Here is a 23135-nt window from a genome sequence, read left to right on the forward strand (position 1 = left end):
CTGGGGGTGGGTTGTGAGCAGGAGGAGGCAGGTTCTGGAGTTGGGTTGTGAGCAGGGGGCAGGTTCTGGAGTTGGGTTGTGAGCAGGAGGAGGCAGGTTCTGGGGGTGGGTTGTGAGCAGGAGGAGGCAGGTTCTGGGGTGGGTTGTGAGCAGGAGGAGGCAGGTTCTGGGGGTGGGTTGTGAGCAGGAGGGGGCAGGTTCTGGGGTTGGGTTGTGAGCAGGAGGAGGCAGGTTCTGGGGGTGGGTTGTGAGCAGGAGGAGGCAGGTTCTGGGGTTGGGTTGTGAGCAGGAGGAGGCAGGTTCTGGGGGTGGGTTGTGAGCAGGAGGAGGCAGGTTCTGGGGTGGGTTGTGAGCAGGAGGCAGGTTCTGGGGTGGGTTGTGAGCAGGAGGAGGCAGGTTCTGGGGGTGGGTTGTGAGCAGGAGGCAGGTTCTGGGGTTGGGTTGTGAGCAGGAGGAGGCAGGTTCTGGGGGTGGGTTGTGAGGAGGAGGCAGGTTCTGGGGTTGGGTTGTGAGCAGGAGGCAGGTTCTGGGGGTGGGTTGTGAGCAGGAGGCAGGTTCTGGGGGTGGGTTGTGAGCAGGAGGAGGCAGGTTCTGGGGTTGGGTTGTGAGCAGGAGGAGGCAGGTTCTGGGGTTGGGTTGTGAGCAGAAGGAGGCAGGTTCTGGGGTTGGGTTGTGAGCAGGAGGAGGCAGGTTCTGGGGGTGGGTTGTGAGCAGGAGGAGGCAGGTTCTGGGGTTGGGTTGTGAGCAGGAGGAGGCAGGTTCTGGGGTTGGGTTGTGAGCAGGAGGAGGCAGGTTCTGGGGGTGGGTTGTGAGCAGGAGGAGGCAGGTTCTGGGGGTGGGTTGTGAGCAGGAGGCAGGTTCTGGGGTTGGGTTGTGAGCAGGAGGAGGCAGGTTCTGGGGTTGGGTTGTGAGCAGGAGGCAGGTTCTGGGGTTGGGTTGTGAGCAGAAGGAGGCAGGTTCTGGGGGTGGGTTGTGAGCAGGAGGCAGGTTCTGGAGTTGGGTTGTGAGCAGGAGGCAGGTTCTGGGGGTGGGTTGTGAGCAGGAGGCAGGTTCTGGGGGTGGGTTGTGAGCAGGAGGAGGCAGGTTCTGGGGTTGGGTTGTGAGCAGGAGGAGGCAGGTTCTGGGGGTGGGTTTTGAGCAGGAGGAGGCAGGTTCTGGGGGTGGGTTGTGAGCAGGAGGCAGGTTCTGGGGGTGGGTTGTGAGCAGGAGGCAGGTTCTGGAGTTGGGTTGTGAGCAGGAGGCAGGTTCTGGGGGTGGGTTTTGAGCAGGAGGAGGCAGGTTCTGGGGGTGGGTTGTGAGCAGGAGGAGGCAGGTTCTGGGGGTGGGTTGTGAGCAGGAGGAGGCAGGTTCTGGGGGTGGGTTGTGAACAGGAGGAGGCAGGTTCTGGGGTTGGGTTGTGAGCAGAAAATTGCAGCTTCTTAATTCCTCCTGAGCTTCTTAGGGAGCCCAGAGTCATTTGTAGGAATGAGGATTTAGCTGAGGTCTCTTCTGAGCTCACCTGGGGTTCAAGTTCCCTCCCCATACGCCCCTTCCCCATGCTCCCCAGGACACACAGAGTAACCTCACAGGCAGGGCTGTGTGTGGCTGTGCACATCCCTGCTCCTTCTCAGGCTGATCTCATCATCTGGAAAACTGTTTGTTAGAATCCCAGCATGGTTAGGGTTTGGAAGGGAGCTCTGGAGCTCAGTCAGTTCAACCCCCCTTCTCCAGCAGGATCACCCACAGCAGCTTGCCCAGGATCACAATGCCCAGGGTGGGTTGGAAGCTCTCCACAGGAGGAGACTCCACAACCTCTCTGGGCAGCCTGCTCCAGCACCCTCACACCAAACAACTTTCTCCTCTTGGTCAAATAGAACCTCCTGGGTGCCAGTTTGTGCCCCTTACCCCTTGGCCTGTCCTTGGGCACCACTGACAGCTTGCCCAGGATCACAATGACCAGGTGGGGTTGGAAGCACTCCAGAGAAGAAGACTTCACAGCCTCTCTGTGGAGCTCCTTCCCCCCTCACCTGTGCTGCTGCTGGGGCTCATTGCTCCCTCCTAGGGGCTGGACCCTCCGCTTGCCCTGGCTGCACTTCATGGCTTGGCTTTACCACAAGCATTCAAAGTGAGCAAGGAAAAACCCAACACAAAGGGAGGTGGCTTCTGCCTCTTAAGTGGAATGGGAATGGTCTCTCTCCTCCCAAGGCCCTGCAAGGTCTGTGGCACAGTGCTTACTTCTTCTGGCAGGGGACGTGGCTGCCCTGCTCCTTGCGGCAGTAGCCGTAGTACACTCCCCTCTCGTTCATCTGGTAGCAGGAAGCTGCCCCTTCAGTGGCCTCTGGGGAAGAGGGAGATGCAAAAAAAAAGGGTTAGTTCAGGTGAGGACTGATAACTGAGGCCTTGAGCAACCTGCTCCAGTGCCAGTGTCCCCTGCCAGGGGAGCTGCATGACCTTTGGAGGTCCCTTCCAACCCAACCCGACCCGACCCATTCTGTGCCTCTGTGAATCCTCCGTTTTCCTTGCTGGGAAAGGGACATTTGCCCCAAGCCTGACATTTGATGTCTTCATTCTGCTGTGTGCACAGAGCAGACCCAGCAGGTCTAGGGAAGTTCTTCTACCTCTCTACTCTGCCCTGCTGAGACCACAGCTGCAATGCTGTGTCCAGTTTGGGGCTCCCCAGTTTAAGAGAGACAGAGACCTGCTGGAGAGAATCCAACGGAGAGCCATGAGGATGATTTGGGGACTTGAGCATCTCCCCTGTGAAGAGAGACTGAGAGCCCTGGGGCTGTTTAGTCTGGAGAAGAGAAGGCTGAGTGGGGATCTGATCAATGTCTATCAATACCTGAGGGGTGGGGGTCAAGTGGAGGGGGCCAGGCTCTTTTGGGTGGTGCACAGTGATAAGACAAGGAACAATGGGTTCAAACTAGAACAGAGAAGATTTCAGCTCAACATGAGGAGAAACTGCTTTCCAGTGAGGGTGACAGAGCCCTGGGACAGGCTGCCCAGGGGAGTTGTGGAGTCTCCTTCTCTGGAGACTTTCCAAACCCACCTGGATGCATTCCTGTGCAGACTGCCCTAAGTGCTCCTGCTCTGGCAGGGGGGTTGGACCTGAGGATCTCTTGAGGTCCCTTCCAACCTCTGATTACTGTGAGACTGTGAACCTCTCCTGTGCTCTCTCTCTCTTTCTCCAGTACAACCCAGCTGACCTCGGCTAAGAGAAGCACCTGGGGATGGTTTAAGACTGGGAAGAGGTTAAAGCTACCACACTCCTTCAGACACAGAAAGCAGTGCTAAATTTGGGCATTAATCTGAAGCAGAGACATTTCCTCTTCCTACCAAGCAGAGAATGTTCACCCAGCTCCATCCCAGACCTATCTTACAAATGCAGAAGAGGAACAGGCTTCCTGCTTCCCACTTCTCTGCAAATTGGCTGTGTTGTCTGTTCAGCTCCTGTGGTTATCACCACTTAGTGTCAGACAGCAAAACAAGAACTAAGTCCATGCTACAGACCAGACCTCAATGGCATCCTGGCCTGGATCAAAACCAGTGTGCCCAGCAGGAGTAAGGGAAGTGATGGTGCCCCTGTACTGGGCCCTGGTGAGTGCTGGGTTCAGTTCTGGGCACCACAGTGTAAGGCACTGAGGTGCTGGAGCATGTCCAGAGAAGAGCAATGAGGCTGGTGAGGGGTTTGGAGGGTGTCACACGAGGAGCAGCTGAGGGACCTGGAGAAGAGGAGGCTGAGGGGAGACCTCATTGCTCTCTACAGCTCCCTGAAAGGAGGTTGGAGTGAAGCTGGTGTTGGACTCTTCTCCCAAGCAGCCAGAGATAAGATGAGAGGAAATGGGTTGGAGTTGTGCCAGGGCAGGGTTAGTTTGGAGATTAGGAAAAAATTTCTTTGCTGCAAGAGAGGTCAGGGATTGGAACAGGCTGCCTAGGGAGGTGGTGGAGTCCCCATCCCTGGAGGGGTTCAAGCAATCTGAACATGTGGAGCTTCAGGATATAGTTCAGTGCTCATGGTAGCTGAGCTCTGGCTGGACTCAATGATCCTGAAGGTCATAGGATGTTAGAGGTTGGAAGGGACCTTTGAAGAACATCAAGTCCAACCCCATCATCAAGTCCAACCCTTTTCCAACCTTCACGATTCTGTGACTGATTGACACAGATTTGCTGTTCCTGACTTACCAAAGCTCTGTGGAGAAGGCTGAGAGAGGATCTAATAAATGTCTATAAACATCTGAGGGCTGGGGGTCAGGAGGGAGGGGCCAGGCTCTGCTCAGCTGGGATAGGACAAGGAGCAATGGATGGAAACTGCAGCACAGGAGGTTGCAGCTCAGCAGGAGGAGGAACTTCTGCACTGGGAGGCTCACAGAGGCCTGGAGCAGGCTGCCCAGAGAGGTTGTGGAGTCTCCTTCTCTGGAGACTTGCAAGCCCTGTCTGGATGTGTTCCTGTGGGACCTGTGCTGGATTCTATGATCCTGCTCTGGCAGGGGGGTTGGACTCGAAGATCTCCAGAGGTCCCTTCCAACCCCTAACATCCTGTGAGCTGTGTGACCTGTACTGGATTCTATGATCCTGCTCTGGCAGGGGCTTGGACTGGATGATCTCTGGAGGTCCCTTCCAACCCCTAACATCTTCTCATCCTCTGACCACTTGCTAGCAGACGAAGCCTGCCTCTCTCTCTTTCCTTTGAGCCCCATCTGGATGTGTTCCTGTGTGACCTGTGCTGGATTCTATGATCCTGCTCTGGGAGGGGGTGGGACTGGATGATCTCTGGAGCTCCCTTCCAACCCCTAACACCCTCTGATCCTGTGACCTATGCTGGATTCTGCGATCCTTCTCTGGCAGAGGGGTTGGACTGAATGATCTCTGGAGGTCCCTTTCAATCCTTAACATCCTCTGATCCTGTGACCTGTGCTGGATTCTATGATCCTGCTCTGGGAGGGGGTTGGACTGGATGATCCCTGGAGGTCCCTTCCAACCCCTAGCATCCTGTGATCTGTGTGACCTGTGCTGGATTCTCTGGTCCTGCTCTAGCAGGGGGGTTGGACTGGATCATCTCTGGAGCTCTCTTCCAACCCCTAACACCCTCTGATCCTCTGACGATTTGCTAGTAGATGAAGCCTGCCTCTCTCTCTCTCTCTCTTTCCTTTGACCTAGGCAAACTTTTTTTTTTTTTTTTTTGCCCCAGCACTGCCTTGTACTCACCTGGTCCAAAAGCAGCTTTGCACTGGCTGTCCCTGGTGGGGCAGCTGCCCATGTAGCAGTAGCCCTGGCCGTAGCCGCAGGGGTGGCCGTTGACGCGGAAGCGGTCGGCAGGGCAGCTGGCAGAGGAGCCTGTGCACATCTCAGCCAGGTCACAGTCGTGCTGCACTGCTCTGCAGATGACTCCTGGCTTCCTGAACTGCAAGGGGGGATGTGATGGGTTACACCTATCCTTGATTTGGGGGGGGCAGAAGCTGAAGAAAGAACCCAGACCCCTAGCTGGACAAACGAAACTTGACCCCACTTGGAGTACTGAGTCCAGGTCTGGAGCTTCTGTTCCAGGAAGGATCTGGAGGTGCTGGAAGGTGTCCAGAGAAGGGCCATGAGGATGAGCAGAGGGCTGGAGCTGCTCTGCTATGAGGACAGCCTGAGAAAGTTGGGTTGTGCTGTCTGGAGAGGAGAAGGCTCCCAGGAGACCTTCTTGTGGCCTTCCAGGATCTGAAGGGGGCTCCAAGAAAGCTGGGGAGGGACTTTTTAGGATGTCAGGGAGTGATAGGACTGAGGGGGATGGAGCAAAGCTGGAAGTGGTTAGATTTAGACTGGACATAAGGAAGAAGTTCTTCCCCAGGCAGGTGGTGAGAGACTGGCAGAGGTTGCCCAGGGAGGTGGTGGAAGCCTCATCCCTGGAGGTTTTTTCAGCCAGGCTGGAGGTGGCTGTGAGCAACCTGCTCTGCTGTGAGGCATAGAGGGTTGGAAGGGACCTCAAGGATCAGCCAGTTCCAACCCCCCTGCCATGGTTGGAACTGGTTGATCCTTGAGGTCCCTTCCAACCCTCTATGACTCCCTGAAAGGAGGTTGGAGACAGGTGGTCTCTTCTCCCAAGGAATAAATGATAGGACTAAAGGAAATAGCCTCAAGTTGCCCCAGGGGAGGTTGAGGTTGGACATCAGAAGAAATTCCTTCCCTGAAAGGGTTCTCAAAGGCTGCTCAAGGAAGTGGAAGAATCCCCATCCCTGGAGGGGTTTTAAAGCCACAGAGATGTGGTGCTGAGGGCCATGGTTCAGCCTCAGCCTTGGTAGAGTTTGGGAATGGTTGGACTGGATGAGCTCAAAGGGCTTTTCCAATCAAAATGGTTCTGTGGCTCTGTGGTTCTCTGGCTCTCTGGCTCTGTGGCTCTTTGGCTCTGTGGTTCTCTGGCTCTGTGGCTTCTCCAGGATGCAGAAAGCTGGAGAGAATTGGTAGCTGTGGAGTGGTTTGGGATGGCCAAAGCTCAGCTGGCACTGCAGTGCCCTGTCAGTGATTACAAGCAGAGGGGAATGGCTCTTTTGAAAGCTCCATTGCTGCTTCCTCACAGGCACAGAAACCAGAGGTGAGGAGGAGCCTTACCTGGCAGTTCTCACAGCACTCTCCTTGTGCACAGCTGGATCCTGCTGTCAGTTTGCAGGTCTTGGGGTCACAGCACTTGTTGGTGCACTCCTGTGACACAAGCAGCAGTCAGAGCTCTGCTCTCTCCCCCAGGCCTTAAATCCCCTCTGCTCTGTCTTCCCCACCAACCACCCTGTTACTGAGGGAGGGCAGGAATCTTGGACCTGCACTTGGCTTCTCTGAAAAGCATTTTCACCAGGATCCATGCCAGCAGTTGAAGTGGGTTTGGTTATGAAAGTGCTGATGGAAGCCACCTGGGGATGTTGCTTGCTTCTGCTGAGGTGGTTTTCTCTGGATGGGTTTTGGTTGGGTTTTTTTTTTCCTCCCCTTCTCAGTTCCTCTGTCAGCACAGCATCCCCCACACCACACCCACCTTTTGACATGCACTTTATGGGGGTGACTGCATCACAGATCAACCATGTGATGAGCACAGGGGCTGAGGGACATGGCTTAGAGGTGACCTGGCAGTGCTGGCTTGATGAAGTAAAAAGGTTGCTTCCTATGAGGACAGGTTGAGAGAGTTGGGGTTGTGCAGTGTGGAGAAGAAGACTTCCAGGAGACCTTCTTGTGGCCTTCCAGGATCTGAAGGGGGTTTCAAGAAAGCTGGGGAGGGACTTTTGAGGGTGTCAGGGAGTGATAGGACAGGGGGGATGGAGCAAAACTAGAAATGGGGAGATTCAGATTGGATGTGAGGAAGAAATTCTTCCCCAGGAGGGTGGGGAGAGACTGGCACAGGTTGCCCAGGGAGGTGGTGGAAGCCTCATCCCTGGAGGTGTTTGCAGCCAGGCTGGAGGTGGCTGTGAGCAACCTGCTGTGGTGTGAGGTGTCCCTGCCCATGGCAGGGGGTTTGGACCTGGCTGCTCCTTCAGCTCCCTTCCAACCCTGACAATTCTCTGATTCTGTGATTGCAGCCGAAACGATCCTGTGATAAATATTTCAGCCAGCTCTGAACTGGCGACCTCCCAAGCCTGAATAAAACTCTTTGCTTCTCCCAAGTGTTGCTTTGTCCCCAGGGGGTGGAGGTACCTCAGGAGTGCCACAGTCACATTCCTCTCCCTTCTCCACGAAGTGGTTGCCGCAGGTTGGGGGCGCGACGATGCTGTTCACCTCTGGGATGTTCGTTAAGCATGCAGGCATCTTACTCATCATGAAGGTCTCAAAGCTCTGGAGGCTGCAAGAGCTGAATCTCTTGGGGATGATAGAGCTGGGGTGAGAAAGCAGGAGGAGTTACATTAGTTGGTGTAGGCCTTCAGCACCTCCAGGGAAGGGACATCCACCCCACCCCCCTGGGCAACCTGCTGTAGCCTCTCCCCACCCTCACTGGAAAGAATTTCTTCCCAATCTCCAGTCTAAATCTGTCCTCTTCAAACTTCCATCCATTCCCTCTCATCCTGTCACTGCAAGCCCTTGTCAAAAGCCCCTCCCCAGCTCATCCAGCCTGGCCTTGACCACCTCCAGGCAGGGGACATCCACGACCTCCCTGGGCAACCTGTTCCAATGTCTCCCCTTCCTCACTGGGAAGAGTTTCTTCCTCATCTCTAGTCTCAGTCTCCCCTCTTCCAGCCCCAAACCATTGTCCCTTCTCATATCACTCCAAGCCCTTGTCAAAAGCCCCTCCCCAGCTCTCCTGTAGCTCCTTCTCATACCACTCCAAGCTCTATCTCCCTTCCTCAAACTTCAATCCATTCCCCCTCATGCTGTCACCACAAGCCCTTGTCAAAGTCCTTTCCCAGCTCTCCTGTAGCCCTCTTCAGGTACTGGAAGGCTGCTCTAAGGTCTCCCTGGAGCCTTCCCTTCTCCAGCCTGAACAGTTCCCAACTCTCCCAGCCTGTCCCCACTTCTGGAAACGGATCCAAAGCTCATCTTGCACCACCCCAGGCAGTCACAGCCTGGCCCTTGATCCAAACTCCTACCTGACTGTGTCTGTCATGATGCAGACAACACCACTACATGTGCAGGCTTGGGTGTCATGACTCATGCCAAGGTTGTGTCCCATCTCATGGGCCATGGTAGCTGCAACTGCAATTTCATTCCTGTTGTGGTCCTGCAGAGATAGGAGCAAAGCTGTTTGGTTTCAGTGAGCACTTCAGAGCAAGTAGGAACATCAGAGAAGCCCTGTGGGTAAAAAAAAAAAACAGGAGAGGTTTTCTTCAAGTGACACTACCCTGACTCCTACTTGAGGGCTGAGATGGTCCTCGGTCCATGCATCCCTGCCACAGCTGGTGCTGGGTTGGAGCAGAGCAGCAGTGGGATGGGAGCACTAATGAGCAGGAGTGGATTGGTGTGGTTCAGTCTTTAGATACACAGGAGGAAGTCAGGCTGCCAAGAAACACCTGAGTGTGGAAGGGAACTCAACAGCTGAATCTCTGAATCATCTCAATCCTCTCTCTGGGTGGCTGCCTCTGTGCTTAGGGTGAGTCCCATGGGTGCCAGAGAGCTCTAGAGTTATCTACAGGGCTGCTGTGCATGCAGAGGAAAGGCAGATGCTGTGTTTTGTCTTGCCTGCTGGGAGAGAGGATTTTCCTGGTGGGAAATGCTTGGTGGGAGAGAGGATTTTCCTGGTGGGAAATGATTGGTGGAAGAGAGAGGATTTTCCTGGTGGGAAATGCTTGGTGGGAGAGAGGATTTTCCTGGTGGAAAATCCTTGGTGGGAGAGAAGATTTTCCAGGTGGGAAATCCTTGGTAGGAGAGAGGATTTTACTTAATGGGAAATGCTTGATGGGAGAGAGGATTTTCCTTGATGGAAAATGCTTGGTGGGAGAGAGGATTTTCCTGGTGGAAAATCCTTGGTGGGAGAGAGGATTTTCCTAGTGGAAAATGCTTGGTGGGAGGGAGGATTTTCCTGGTGGGAAATCCTTGGTGGGAGAGAGGATTTTCCTGGTGGGAAATCCTTGGTTGGAGCAGAATTTCCCTGCCTTTTGTTTTTATTATTGAGGGAAATCCAGTTTTATGAAGAGCAAGGTGGTCCTCTCCCAGCATGGCAGGGCAAATCCTGATGCTGCAAAGTGCATCCTGACACCTGGAAAAGTATGTTGGGATTCCCCTATGGTGTGGAAAAGCTGAACCTTCATGGGGATCATTCCTCTTAGCAGCAAGCCCAGCTCTGAAGCTGAGTGCAAGAGCTGAGCTCCTGGTGGTGCTGGTAAAAGTCTGGGCTCTGCTTCCCTGTTTGGGCTGGAGTAAAGTGCAGTAGGTGAGGAGATGAAGTGGGGATGTGCACCATGAAAACCAGAGGCAATTCCCAGTTCTGAACTGGACAGAGGCACAGGATTAGTTACTGCTCTCTTCTGACCCTGTTGGAGCCTGCTGTCCCCAAGGGTTTGATGTTGGCAGGTAGCTAAGACAGATCCCCTGCTTTGTGTGTGCCTTATTTTCCCTCTGCTCTCCCATTTCACATCCAACCTTTGCCTCTGAATTTCTGCAGTCTAATAAAAAAAACCATGATATGAACCAGAGAGAGAACCAGAGTGTGGCACAGGCAATAATTTGCATCAAGAACCTTTGCTGGTGGAGCGAAAAATCAAACCCGACCCAACCCAACCAAAAACCCCAAACAAGAACAAAAGCCTTTAAAAAAAAAAAAAAGAGAGAAAGAAAGAAAGAAAGAAAGAAAAATCAAATAAAACAAAACTAAAGCAGACCTGAATAATACCTGCAGAATAAATCTCACTGCAGATGGATTTCAGAAAGGCCAAGCCAATGGTTGTGCCCTCAAAGTCGTAGCCTCTGGAAGGAAGAAGAAAAGCAGAGTGAGATGCGCTGCAGGGGAGCAAGGAGCAGGGAGCAGCTCTGAAGTTGAGGCTTGCTGCCCTCAGCAGGTTGAAGGCTCTGAGCACATCGTGGTGGGGGGAGCAATTTTTGAAGCCCTTGAAGGTGTTTGGAAGTGGCAGGAGGGAGCAGGAGGACACCCACGTGAGGAGCTGAGCGTTGTCGTTCCTCTTCCTCTTCAGCAAGTCCGAGAGGCGCCACTTGGAGAAGCTGTCCAGGGTGAAGCTGGCAACGTGGCCCAGGGGGCATTTGTCCCCATCTGTCCAGATTTCAAGGCCAACCAAAGCCACATAGATGTTGATGGGCTTATAAACCTGCAGCAGAGAGACACAGTGATGCTGAGAACCTGAGGAACCTTGGGAAGGCTTCCATTAAAAAAAAAAAAAAAAAAACAAAAAAAAACAACATCCTGGAAGTTGCTTCGCTTGTGTCATAGAATCTGAGAACTGTTTGGGTTAGAATCAGAGAAGCAGGCAGGGTTGGAAGGGACCTCAAGGATCAGACAGTTCCAACCCCCCTGCCATGGGCAGGGACACCTCACACCAGATCAGGCTGGCCAGAGCCTCATCCAGCCTGGCTGCAAACACCTCCAGGGATGGAGCCTCAACCACCTCCCTGGACAACCCATTCCAGGCTTTCACCACTCTCATGGGAAAGAACTTCTTCCTCACATCCAGTCTGAATCTCCCCACTTCCAGCTTTATTCCATTCCCCCCAGTCCTGTCACTCCCTGATAGCCTAAAAAGTCCCTCCCCAGCTTTTTCGGAGCCCCCTTCAGGTCCTGGAAGGCCACAAGAAGGTTTCCCTGGAGCCTTCTCTTCTCCACACTGCACAACCCCAACTCTCTCAGTCTGTCCTCATAGCAGAGCAGCTCCAGCCCTCTGCTCATCCTCATGGCCCTTCTCTGGACACCTTCCAGCATGTCCATATCCCTCTTGTAATAGAGGGTTCCTTTCCTTGCCTTTGGGTAATCCTTTCCTTGCCTTTGATGACTTTTTCCTTGCCTTTGGGGAACCCTTTCCTTGCCTTTGGGGAATCCATTCCTTGCCTTTGGGGAACCTTTTCCTTGCCTTTGGGGAATCCATTCCTTGCCTTTGGGGAATCTTTTCCTTGCCTTTGGGGAACCTTTTCCTTGCCTTTTGAAGGATTTCAGTCACTCACTGTCACAAATGCTAAGAAAATATGGTCCCAACCTGCCTGTACAGAAACCTGAAGGCAAAGAACAGGATAAGAGGGGCAGAGGTGTTCGCTTTGGTTCATAAATTACAACCAAGTTCAGTTTTCCCTCTTCCCTGTGTTCTAAGGATGAAACTTTGGGGTGTTTGCAAAAGGAGGACAATCAGAAGTCCTTTCTGTCCCCAGCACCCTGCTCTCACCGTGTTGATGTAATTGACTATTCCAAATATCCTTTGCCTCACAGTTGAGACATCTTGATCATACTTCTTGTACTGAAAAAGGAAATGGAGAGTGTTAGGATAAAGGGAAGGGAAAAAGGGATTTAGCAAAAAAAGAAGTACCCTGTGGAATCATAGAATCCTTTTTGGTTGGTTCTGCCTCTCTCCTGTGCTCTGCTCAGACCTCACTTCCAATCCTGCCTCCAGCTCTGCTGTCCCCAGCACAAGAAGGACACAGAGCTGCTGGAGAGAGGCCAGAGGAGGTCACAAAGATGCTCCAAGGGCTGGAGCAGCTCTGCTGTGAGCACAGGCTGAGGGAGCTGGGGGTGTGCAGCCTGGAGAGGAGAAGGCTCCAGGGGGACCTCAGAGCTGCCTTGCAATAGCTGAAGGGATCCTGCAGGAAGGCTGCAGAGAGACTTTTGCTGAGGGTGTCTAGAGCCAGGCCAAGGGGGAATGGTTTGAAGGTGAGGCAGAGCAGGGTTAGAGTGGAGCTGAGGAAGAAGTTGTTGAGTGTGAGGGTGGTGAGAGTCTGGCACAGGCTGCCCAGGGAGGCTGTGGCTGCCTCCTCCCTGGGGGTGTTCAAGGCCAGGCTGGATGAGGCCTTGAGCAGCTGAGTCTGGCTGAGAGGTGTCCCTGCCCATGGTGGGGAGGTTGGGAGGAGATGATCTCTGAGCTCCCTTCCAGCCTGAGCCATTCTGTGATGATTCTATGAGAAGCCCTTCAAGCTCATCCAGCCCAAGCATTCTGTATCTCTACCAAGTCTGGTGCTGAACCATGGCCCTCAGCACCACATCTCTGCCTCTTCTAGACACCCCCAGGGATGGGGATTCAACCACCTGCCTGGGTCAGCCTGTGCCAGCCAGGGAGATGAGAACCAAACCATTTCACTACTCACCAAAGTGTTGTCTGCAACTATGTAAACTTCCAGGTACTTTTTGGATTTCAGGTATGCTTTTATCTACCAAAAAAAGAGTAAGATAACAAAAAAAGATGCATTCAAATGACTCCTCAGGGCAGTTTTCAGTCTCAAGCTCTGCAATTCCCAGCCCACGTGGTAGTTGTGAGGGTGTTGCTTTGGCCAGCCCGTTGGGAATGGGGCTGCCTTGTTTTAAAGGGGTGAAAAGCAGGTTGAATGCTGCTGTGAGTATTGAGATTATGCAGGGTGAAGAGCATTTAGGTATTTGCAGATGCAAATGGGCACAGGCTGAGAGAGTTGGAGCTGTTCAGCCCGCAGAAGGCTCTGGGGAGACCTTTGAGTAGCCTTCCAGCACCTGAAAGGGGCTACAGGAGAGATGGGGAGGGATGTTTGACAAGGGCTGGGAGGGATAGGAGAAGATGCAATGGCTTTGGGCTGGAGGAGGGGAAATTTAGACTGGAGATTAGGGAGGAATTCTTTCCAGTGAGGGTAAGGAGGCACTGGGACAGGTTGCCCAGGGAAGCTGTGGCTGCCTCCTCCCTGGAGGTGTTGAAGGCCAGGCAGGATGAGACCTTGAGCAGCTGAGTCTAGCTGAGAGGTGTCCCTGCCCACGGCAGGGGGGGGGTTGGAGGAGATAAGCTCTGAGGTTCCTTTCCAACCTGAGTCATTGCTGTTCCTATCCCATCCTATCCCTGTCCCTATCTTATCCCTGTCCCATTCTATCCCTGTCCCATTCTATCCCTGTCCTGCCTCCTCTTTGGGGGTGTTCAAGGCCATGAGCAGCTGGGTCTAGTTGAGAGGTGTCCCTGCCCGTGGCAGGGGGGGTTGGAGGAGATAAGCTCTGAGGTCCCTTCCAACCTGAGCCATTCCTGTTCCTATCCCATCCTATTCCTATCCCATCCTATTCCTAGATGGATGAGGCCTTGAGCAACCTGGGCTGGTGGGAGGTGTCCCTGGCCATGGATGAGCTTTAAGGTCCTTTCCAACCCAACCCATTCCATGGATCTCTGAGCACGCAGAGAGGCTAAACCTTTTAGTACATGCAGAGAGGCTAAACTCAGCTGGAGGCTCTGGACTCTCAGATCTTGGAGATTTTGCACTGCTTCTTCAAGATCTGCTTGTGCTTCTCTGGGCACCATTGCTTCTTCTCAGCCAAAGTTGAGATGTGTGCTCCTCACAGAGTTCTCCCCTGGCTGTGGTTTCCTTTCTGCCATCTCCTTAGGGAGCTGCTGTTTGAGTCTGTGCTTACCTCTGGGCTGTTGCTGGATTTGAAGATGTCATTGATGGGGTCAGCTGAATCCCCCTCCCAGGTGTTGTTGATCAGGCCACAGGTTTTTATGGACTTCTGCTCAAGCTTCTCATACTTGTAGACTGCATGCTCCTCTGTGTCTGAAGCCCCCAAGGGTTCAATGAGGTACTTCTGGCCACGGGTCTCAAAGTAGCCACTAAGAAAATCAGAGAGACCCTGACCTGCTGAATCCCCAGGATGGGGTCAGGGTAGCAACATCCTCCCTGCCAGCACTCAGCCCAAGCCTGTGGACCATTGCACATGGACAAGTGGAATAGTTTGGCAGCATCCAGGCAGAGTGGGCAACAGTTTAAAAGCAGGAATCAAAGCTGCTGAGTCAAGGGAAGGATCTGGCTGGGCAGTGAAGTCTTCAAGCAGGAGACTGTCTCCCTCTACTCTGCTCTCATGAGACCCCCACCTGGAGCACTGAGCCCAGTTCTGGTGCCACCAGCATAAGAAAGACCTCAAACTGCTGGAGCAGGTCCAGGGGAGACCATGAAGAAGAGCAGAGGGCTGGAGCACCTCTCCTATGAGGACAGGTTGGGAGAGTTGGGGCTGTTCAGGCTGGAGAAGAGAAGGCTCCAGGGAGACCTTAGAGCAGCCTTGCAGTACCTGAAGGAGCTGCAGGAGAGCTGGGGAAAGACTTTTGCCAAGGGCTTGGAGTGACAGGATGAGGGACAATGGCTTTGTGCTGGGAGAGGGGAGACTGAGACTGGAGATGAGGAAAATTTATCCTCACAGATAACTCCATTCTGGATATTCTGCCCTTGGTACCCTATGGAAACCAGAGCTGCATCTTACCTTAGACCTTTGCAAGCACTGATGCTTGCTATGGAATCAGCATCATCCTGGATGTGGCCTTCATAGTAACAGTGATCCTGGTTAGGAAGGGGAAAAAAAAATCATCCTGTCAGACTCAATGACTGCACTGAACTGGCCTAGATCCAGTGATTTTTCAGTGGGAAGCAGCTCCATGGAGAAAGACCTTGGAATCCTAGGGGACAGCAAGTTCTCCACGGGCCAGCAATGTGACTTCTGGAGAGCCAAAGGCATCCTGGGGTGCAGCAAGTGTGGCCAGCAGGACTAGGGAGGGTCTCCTGCCCCTCTGCTCTGCCCTGCTGAGATCACAGCTGCAATGCTGTGTCCAGTTTGGGGCTCCCCAGTTCAAGAGAGACAGAAATCTGCTGGAGAGAGTCCAGGGGAGGCTCTGAGGATGCTGAAGGGCCTGGAACATCTCTGCTGTGAAGACAGACTGAGAGTCCTGGGGGTGTTTAGTCTGGAGAAGAGAAGGCTGAGAGGGGATCTGATCAATGTCTATCAATAGCTGAGGGCTGGGGGTCAGGATGAAGGTGCCAGGCTCTGGTTGGTGGTGCCCAGGGACAGGACAAGGAACAAGAGGGACAAGCTGGAACCCAGGAGGTTCCACTTGAAGAGGAGGAGAAAGTTGTTTGGTGTGAGGGTGCTGGAGGCCTGGAGCAGGCTGCCCAGAGAGGTTGTGGAGTCTCCTTCTCTGGAAAGCTTCCAAACCCTCCTGGCTGTGTTCCTGTGTGCCCTGCCCTGGGTGATGCTGCTCTGGATGGGGGGTTGGACTGGATGATCTCTAGGTCTTCCAGCCCCTCCCATTCTGCGATTCTATGAGCCTGAGGATACCAGACACATACCTCTGAGGTCATAACAGTGTCCAAAGTGTAGGAATTCCTTCTCCAGCACAGCTGGACCTGTTTGAGCTGGTCTCTGAGCAGGCTTAGGGGCTCTTTACTGCTCACAGAATCCATTTGGGGAGTGAAAGCCATTGGAGCCATCAGCAGTGACATCATTTTTCCACCAGAAAACCCACCCCAGAACCTTTGCTGTCCATTTAACTTCACTCCAGATTCTCCCTGCTGACTGCTCCATGCCAGAGAGCTTTAGGGTTTGTACTCCAAAGAACACAGAGTGAAGGACAGGAGATGGCATTGGCCACAAAGCTTCAGGGGAGAGCTTTGTTGGAGGTCAGCCCCATGAGAGCACAGCTGACAAAAGGACTTCTGCAGTCACTTCCTTTTGTGTCTGCCTCACTCCCTGACTGATTTGTCATGGCTCAGAGCAGCCACCTGGGCTCAGCCTGCAGTGCCTCTGCTGGGAGCATGGCTGGACATGTGAGCCAGCCAGGCAGGCAGTGTGCCCTTGTCAGCATGTCTGATCTCACCCAGATAAGAGGCAGGAGCTGGGCAGAACGGGCACAGCCAGGAGGGCAAAGTCAGCAGGTAGAAAGCAGGGGAATGAGGCTGGCTCCACTCCCTTGGCTGGCAGAAGAAGAGACCAGCTCAGGGGCTGTGTCCATCACACACCAAGGTGGAAAGCTCCCCTCTGCTTGCAGGACAAACCTTGTGCCTGACTCTTGACAGGTCTGAATCAGAAATTGTTCCTTGTTTCCAACTCCCCTGGTGCAACCTGAGGCTGTTTCCTTTTGTCCTAAGGAGTAAAGACCAACCCCACCTGGCTCCAACCTCCAACCCCACCTGGCTCCAACCTCCAACCCCACCTGGCTCCAACCTCCAACCCCACCTGGCTCCAACCCCACCTGGCTCCAACCTCCAACCCCACCTGGCTCCAACCTCCAACCCCACCTGGCTCCAACCTCCATAGGTCTGCCAAAGCCACCAGTCCCATCTTCCCTCTCCCTTCAGAGGCATCCTGTGGCCCTGCTGAGGCCACAGCTTGAGTGTTGGGTTCAGTTCTGGGCACCACAGGATAAGAAAAGACATTGAGGTCTTGGAGCACATCCAGAGAACAGCACCAAGGCTGGTGAGGGGTTTGGAGGGCATCATATGAGGAGTGGCTGGGGGAGCTGGGGGTGTTTAGCCTGGAGAGGAGGAGGCTGAGGGGAGACCTCATTGCTCTCTACAGCTTCCTGGAAGGAGGTTGGAGTGAGGCTGGTGTTGGACTTTTCTCCCAAGCAGCCAGAGATAGGATGAGAGGAAATGGGTTGGAGTTGTGCCAGGGGAGGGTGAGGTTGGAGATTAGGAAAAATTTCTTTGCTGCAAGAGAGGTCAGGGATTGGAAGAGGCTGCCCAGGGAGGTGGTGGAGTCCCCACCCCTGAAGGCATTCAAGAAGCTGTAGATGTGGAGCTTCAGGATATAAATTAGTGGTTCTGACTGGACTCAATGATCCTAAAGGTCTTTTCCAACCTTAATGACCCTAAATGACAGTGCTTAGAACCCTGGCTGAAAATCTTTTCTTTCTGTCTGATCTGTGCTGCTATTTCATGGAATCATGGAATCATTTTGGTTGGAAGAGACCTTCAAGCCCAACCCTTAACCCAGCACTGCCAGGGCACCACCAACCCATGGCCTTCAGCACAACATCTCCAGGGCTTTGAAAGCCCTCCAGGGATGGGGACCCCACCACTGCCCTGGGTCAGGCCTGGACAACCCTTTGGGGAAGAAATTGTTCCTTGTTTCCAACTCCCCTGGTGCAACCTGAGGCTGTTTCTTTTTGTCCTAAGGAGTAGAGACCAACCCCACCTGGCTCCAACCTCCTTTGGGGGAGTTGTAGAGATCCAGAAGGTCTCCCCTCAGCCTCCACACTAAAGACCCCCAGGTCCCTCAGCTGTTCCTCCCCAGCCCTGTTCTCCAGACCCTTCCCCAGCTTCATTGCCCTTCTCTGGACTTGCCCCATCAAGAAGGAGCAGGAAAGGTAAAGCCAGCTGCTTCAGAAAGCTCACCACAGACACAGTGACAGACAGACAAATTCCCTCCTCTCCCAGGGCAGACAACCAAGGAAGAAGGGAACCCAAAACCTGAACAGCAGCAGTTTGCTGTGGACATTTAACCACCCTCCAACCCAAACCTGCAGCTGGGAGAACTGCTCAGCCTAGGGAAAGCTGAAGTGAAACTTCAAAGAGCTGTGGATCCTCCTCAGGGCTGCAAGGGTGAGGGAAAGAAGAGGTTTGCTCTTACCTTGATCTGAGGACTTGTAGTTATCTGTTGCCCATCATCAGAGTAAACTGTCTCAGTGTAGTCTGTAGCTAAGAGATGCCTGCAGGGAGGCAAGAGAAGTTATAATTCACACCTGGAGAAGGGACAAGTGCACAACACAGCAAACTCTGCAGGGAACTCCAACCACCACCCAGGTTGTTGAGGGTATTTTTGGTGATCAGCTCATTCACAGTGCTGGTGAGGCTGGAAAGCTACCCAGCAGATGAGGACCTCCCTGGGCAGCCTGTTCAAAAGGTTGAGAGCCCTTCCAGCTTCTCCTGCTAATCCAATTCTTACCCTGGAGAGGAGGAGGCTGAGGAGAGTCCTCACTGCTCTCTACAGCTCCCTGCAAGGAGGCTGGAGTGAGGCTGGAGTTGGTTTCTTCTCCCAAGCTGCCTTCAGTCACTGCACCTTGGCCAACTCCCCCAAGCTGCCACCATCCCAGGAGTGAGATTGAGTACAAGATCATTTCCCTTCTCCTCCCCACAACCTCCTCTTCCAAATATTTAAGTGAGCTTAAAGCAGAGACAAACAGTTGATTGCAATCTCTCTTTAGCATTTGATTGCAATCTCTCTTTAACATTTGGTTGCAATCTCTCTTTAGCATTTGGTTGCAATCTCTCTTTAACATTTGGTTGCAATCTCTCTTTAAAATTTGGTTGCAATCTCTCTTTAGCATTTGATTGCAATCTCTCTTTAGCATTTGGTTGCAATCTCTCTTTAACATTTGGTTGCAATCTCTCTTTAGCATTTGGTTGCAATCTCTCTTTAGCATTTGGTTGCAATCTCTCTTTAGCATTTGATTGCAATCTCTCTTTAGCATTTGGTTGCAATCTCTCTTTAACATTTGGTTGCAATCTCTCTTTAGCATTTGGTTGCAATCTCTCTTTAGCATTTGATTGCAATCTCTCTTTAGCATTTGATTGCAATCTCTCTTTAGCATTTGGTTGCAATCTCTCTTTAGCATTTGATTGCAATCTCTCTTTAGCATTTGATTGCAATCTCTCTTTAACATTTGGTTGCAATCTCTCTTTAGCATTTGGTTGCAATCTCTCTTTAGCATTTGGTTGCAATCTCTCTTTAGCATTTGATTGCAATCTCTCTTTAGCATTTGATTGCAATCTCTCTTTAACATTTGGTTGCAATCTCTCTTTAGCATTTGGTTGCAATCTCTCTTTAGCATTTGATTGCAATCTCTCTTTAACATTTGGTTGCAATCTCTCTTTAGCATTTGGTTGCAATCTCTCTTTAGCATTTGGTTGCAATCTCTCTTTAACATTTGGTTGCAATCTCTCTTTAACATTTGATTGCAATCTCTCTTTAGCATTTGGTTGCAATCTCTCTTTAACATTTGATTGCAATCTCTCTTTAGCATTTGGTTGCAATCTCTCTTTAACATTTGGTTGCAATCTCTCTTTAGCATTTGGTTGCAATCTCTCTTTAGCATTTGATTGCAATCTCTCTTTAGCATTTGATTGCAATCTCTCTTTAGCATTTGGTTGCAATCTCTCTTTAGCATTTGGTTGCAATCTCTCTTTAACATTTGGTTGCAATCTCTCTTTAACATTTGATTGCAATCTCTCTTTAGCATTTGGTTGCAATCTCTCTTTAACATTTGATTGCAATCTCTCTTTAGCATTTGGTTGCAATCTCTCTTTAACATTTGATTGCAATCTCTCTTTAGCATTTGGTTGCAATCTCTCTTTAGCATTTGGTTGCAATCTCTCTTTAACATTTGGTTGCAATCTCTCTTTAACATTTGGTTGCAATCTCTCTTTAACATTTGGTTGCAATCTCTCTTTAGCATTTGGTTGCAATCTCTCTTTAGCATTTGGTTGCAATCTCTCTTTAGCATTTGATTGCAATCTCTCTTTAGCATTTGATTGCAATCTCTCTTTAGCATTTGATTGCAATCTCTCTTTAGCATTTGGTTGCAATCTCTCTTTAGCATTTGGTTGCAATCTCTCTTTAGCATTTGGTTGCAATCTCTCTTTAGCATTTGGTTGCAATCTCTCTTTAACATTTGGTTGCAATCTCTCTTTAGCATTTGGTTGCAATCTCTCTTTAACATTTGATTGCAATCTCTCTTTAGCATTTGGTTGCAATCTCTCTTTAGCATTTGGTTGCAATCTCTCTTTAGCATTTGGTTGCAATCTCTCTTTAACATTTGGTTGCAATCTCTCTTTAGCATTTGGTTGCAATCTCTCTTTAACATTTGGTTGCAATCTCTCTTTAACATTTGGTTGCAATCTCTCTTTAGCATTTGGTTGCAATCTCTCTTTAGCATTTGGTTGCAATCTCTCTTTAACATTTGATTGCAATCTCTCTTTAACATTTGATTGCAATCTCTCTTTAACATTTGATTGCAATCTCTCTTTAGCATTTGGTTGCAATCTCTCTTTAGCATTTGGTTGCAATCTCTCTTTAACATTTGGTTGCAATCTCTCTTTAACATTTGGTTGCAATCTCTCTTTAACATTTGATTGCAATCTCTCTTTAACATTTGGTTGCAATCTCTCTTTAGCATTTGGTTGCAATCTCTCTTTAGCATTTGGTTGCAATCTCTCTTTAGCATTTGATTGCAATCTCTCTTTAACATTTGGTTGCAATCTCTCTTTAGCATTTGGTTGCCATCTCTCTTTAGCATTTGGTTGCAATCTCTCTTTAACATTTGGTTGCAATCTCTCTTTAGCATTTGATTGCAATCTCCCTCTAACATCACCTGATTGTAGCACTGCTGTATTTACACAGCCATTAAAACAGGACCTAGGGAAGGAAGATGGCTTTGATCCCATCTTAAACACTGTGGCAGAGCCAGCAAGCAGGAAATGTCAGCTGGGCTTTACTTTGGGTTCCTCTGGGCAGCTGGGGAATTTGCTGTGGATGCTTTGTCTGGAACCAAGCTGGCAGCTCCCTGCCTCTTTAGCCCCTCTTCAGGTTGCTTTTCAATGCTTTGGCTCTCATGGAGTCAGGAAGAGCTCTCCTTGCTTTCAGGTTCCATCAAACATTTTGGCACTGCCAGGCTGCCCAGGGAGGTGGTGGAGTTCCCATCCCTGGAGGTGTTCCAGGAAGGTGTGACCATGGTACCTGGGGCCATGGTTTAGTGGGGATGGTGGTGGGGTTGGACTGGATGACCTACAAGGGATGCTGAAGGGCCTGGAGCACTGCCTGGGGAGGAGAGGTTGAGAGCCCTGGGGGTGCTGAGTGTGGAGAGGAGAAGGCTGAGAGGGATCTGCTCAATGTCTCTCAAGAGCTGAGGGCTGGGGGGCAGGAGGCAGGGGCCAGGCTCTGCTCACTTGCACCCTGGGCTAGGCCAAGGGGCACTGGATGGAAACTGCAGCACAGGAGGTTGCAGCTCAGCAGGAGGAGGAACTTCTGCACTGGGAGGCTCCCAGAGGCCTGGAGCAGGCTGCCCAGAGAGGTTGTGGAGTCTCCTTGTCTGGAGCCTTTGCAGCCCTATCTGGATGTGTTCCTGTGTGACCTGTGCTGGATTCTCTGCCTCTGCTCTGGCAAGGGCTTGGACTTGAATATCTCCAGAGGTCCCTTCCAACCCCTAACATCCTGGGATCTGTGATCTCAGAGGGCTTGACTAAGCCTAATGATCCTATGATACATCAGAATAATCAAAGTTCAGGCTACTCAAAGTTCAGCAGCAGCAGAGTGCTGCAAGCCCAGTTCTTAAGAGTTCTTGTGGGTTTTATTACTTCATTTTCTGGTTCTGTAAAGCACACAGAGCCCATCTCAGGGATATTTCTCTTGTTCCCTGCACTTCCTACCAGCAGGGAACAAAGAAATAGAACCAGAGACTAGCCAGGGGTGCAGAAATCCTATGAAAACTTTAAAGAGTCTCTGCTCTGCTCAGACCTCACCTCCAATCCTGCCTCCAGCTCTGCTGTCCCCAGCACAAGAAGGACACAGAGCTGCTGGAGGGAGGTCAGCCAAAGATGCTCCAAGGGCTGGAGCAGCTCTGCTGTGAGCACAGGCTGAGGGAGCTGGGGGTGTGCAGCCTGGAGAGGAGAAGGCTCCAGGGGGACCTCAGAGCTGCCTTGCAATAGCTGAAGGGATCCTGCAGGAAGGCTGCAGAGAGACTTTTGCTGAGGGTGTCTAGAGCCAGGCCAAGGGGGAATGGTTTGAAGGTGAGGCAGAGCAGGGTTAGAGTGGAGCTGAGGAAGAAGTTGTTGAGTGTGAGGGTGGTGAGAGTCTGGCACAGGCTGCCCAGGGAGGTTGTGGATACCTCTTCCCTGGGGGTGTTGAAGGCCTTGAGCAGCTGAGTCTAGTTTAGAGGTGGCCCTAGGGAGGTTTGGAGCAGATGACCTCTGAGGTCTCTTCCAACCCAACCCATTCCGTGATTCCATGATTTAGCCATTTAGGAGCTAACTGGGCAGGAGCTAACAGGGTGAGCAGAGCAGGTGCCCTTCCCTCACAGCAATGTTGTCTACCTGGGCAGTCATCTCCTTCCTCCCTCCTCCTCCATCACTGGAGGGGAAAGGTTGGATGTACCAAAACACCTCCTCCTTCCAGGAGCCTCCCTCCTGTTTCTTAGTACCCCAAACCCCCTGCAGAGTCCCTCAGAGGGAGGAAAAATGCTGAAGGAAAGAACTGAACCAAACCTACTTATTTTTCTGGAGGTGCAGGATGACTTCCTCTCCGTTGGCTGTGATTCCATACTTCCTTGTGTCCTCATATTCTGTCTGCAAAGAGATTGAAGGCTTAGGAGGTGGCCTGTTGGAATTTCTGACCTCACTGTGAGCTGTCTCTTAGTTACTGAGCTGCCAGCTGCATTCTTTTCCTCCTCTTCCCACCACAAATTTGTATCCTGGCAGGTACAGAACAAGCAGAACCATTCTGGCAGGCACAGAACTTTGCTTTGTCTTTTTTTTTTTTTTTTTTTTTTTTTTTTGGAGTGAGAGGAACCAGTTCAGCTTTGCAGGGGGATCTCCATTTCTCTGCATACTTGGGGAAGAGCTGCAGCAGAGGTTGGATTTCAAACATTTTCATAACCTCTCAGGGCATGCTCAGTTTGAAGCATTTGAGTGAATTTACTTCAAATTCAGCTGTCCCCTAGGTTATTGAAAAGCTACCAGAGCCTCCATCTCTGCAGAGATGGACATGCAGGAGACACCCATGCTGGCATAAGGTGTCCAGCTCTGGAGTTCTTGGAGTCCTCAACACAGGAACCTGCTGGAATGAGTCCACAAAGATG

The 23135-nt window shown here is 51.7% G+C and overlaps 1 protein-coding gene across 1 annotated transcript in view; it reads right to left on the reverse strand.

The window, feature by feature from the left end:
- The window catches only part of ADAM28 (ADAM metallopeptidase domain 28), a 40663-nt gene that overhangs the window by 12497 nt on the left and 5031 nt on the right, over positions 1-23135 (reverse strand). Inside the window, exons 3-15 of the mRNA XM_054396627.1 lie at positions 22547-22623; positions 17915-17993; positions 14774-14850; positions 13934-14129; positions 12664-12726; positions 11751-11822; positions 10519-10688; positions 10248-10332; positions 8520-8650; positions 7633-7810; positions 6568-6657; positions 5185-5380; positions 2215-2317 (exon numbers count right to left, since the gene is read on the reverse strand). Of these exons, the coding sequence (XP_054252602.1) occupies positions 2215-2317; positions 5185-5380; positions 6568-6657; positions 7633-7810; positions 8520-8650; positions 10248-10332; positions 10519-10688; positions 11751-11822; positions 12664-12726; positions 13934-14129; positions 14774-14850; positions 17915-17993; positions 22547-22623 (1517 nt within the window). The remainder of the gene's footprint in view (positions 1-2214; positions 2318-5184; positions 5381-6567; positions 6658-7632; positions 7811-8519; positions 8651-10247; positions 10333-10518; positions 10689-11750; positions 11823-12663; positions 12727-13933; positions 14130-14773; positions 14851-17914; positions 17994-22546; positions 22624-23135) is intronic.

Source organism: Indicator indicator, chromosome 38 (assembly GCF_027791375.1).
Source record: "Indicator indicator isolate 239-I01 chromosome 38, UM_Iind_1.1, whole genome shotgun sequence".
NCBI classification, from domain to species: Eukaryota; Metazoa; Chordata; class Aves; order Piciformes; family Indicatoridae; genus Indicator; species Indicator indicator.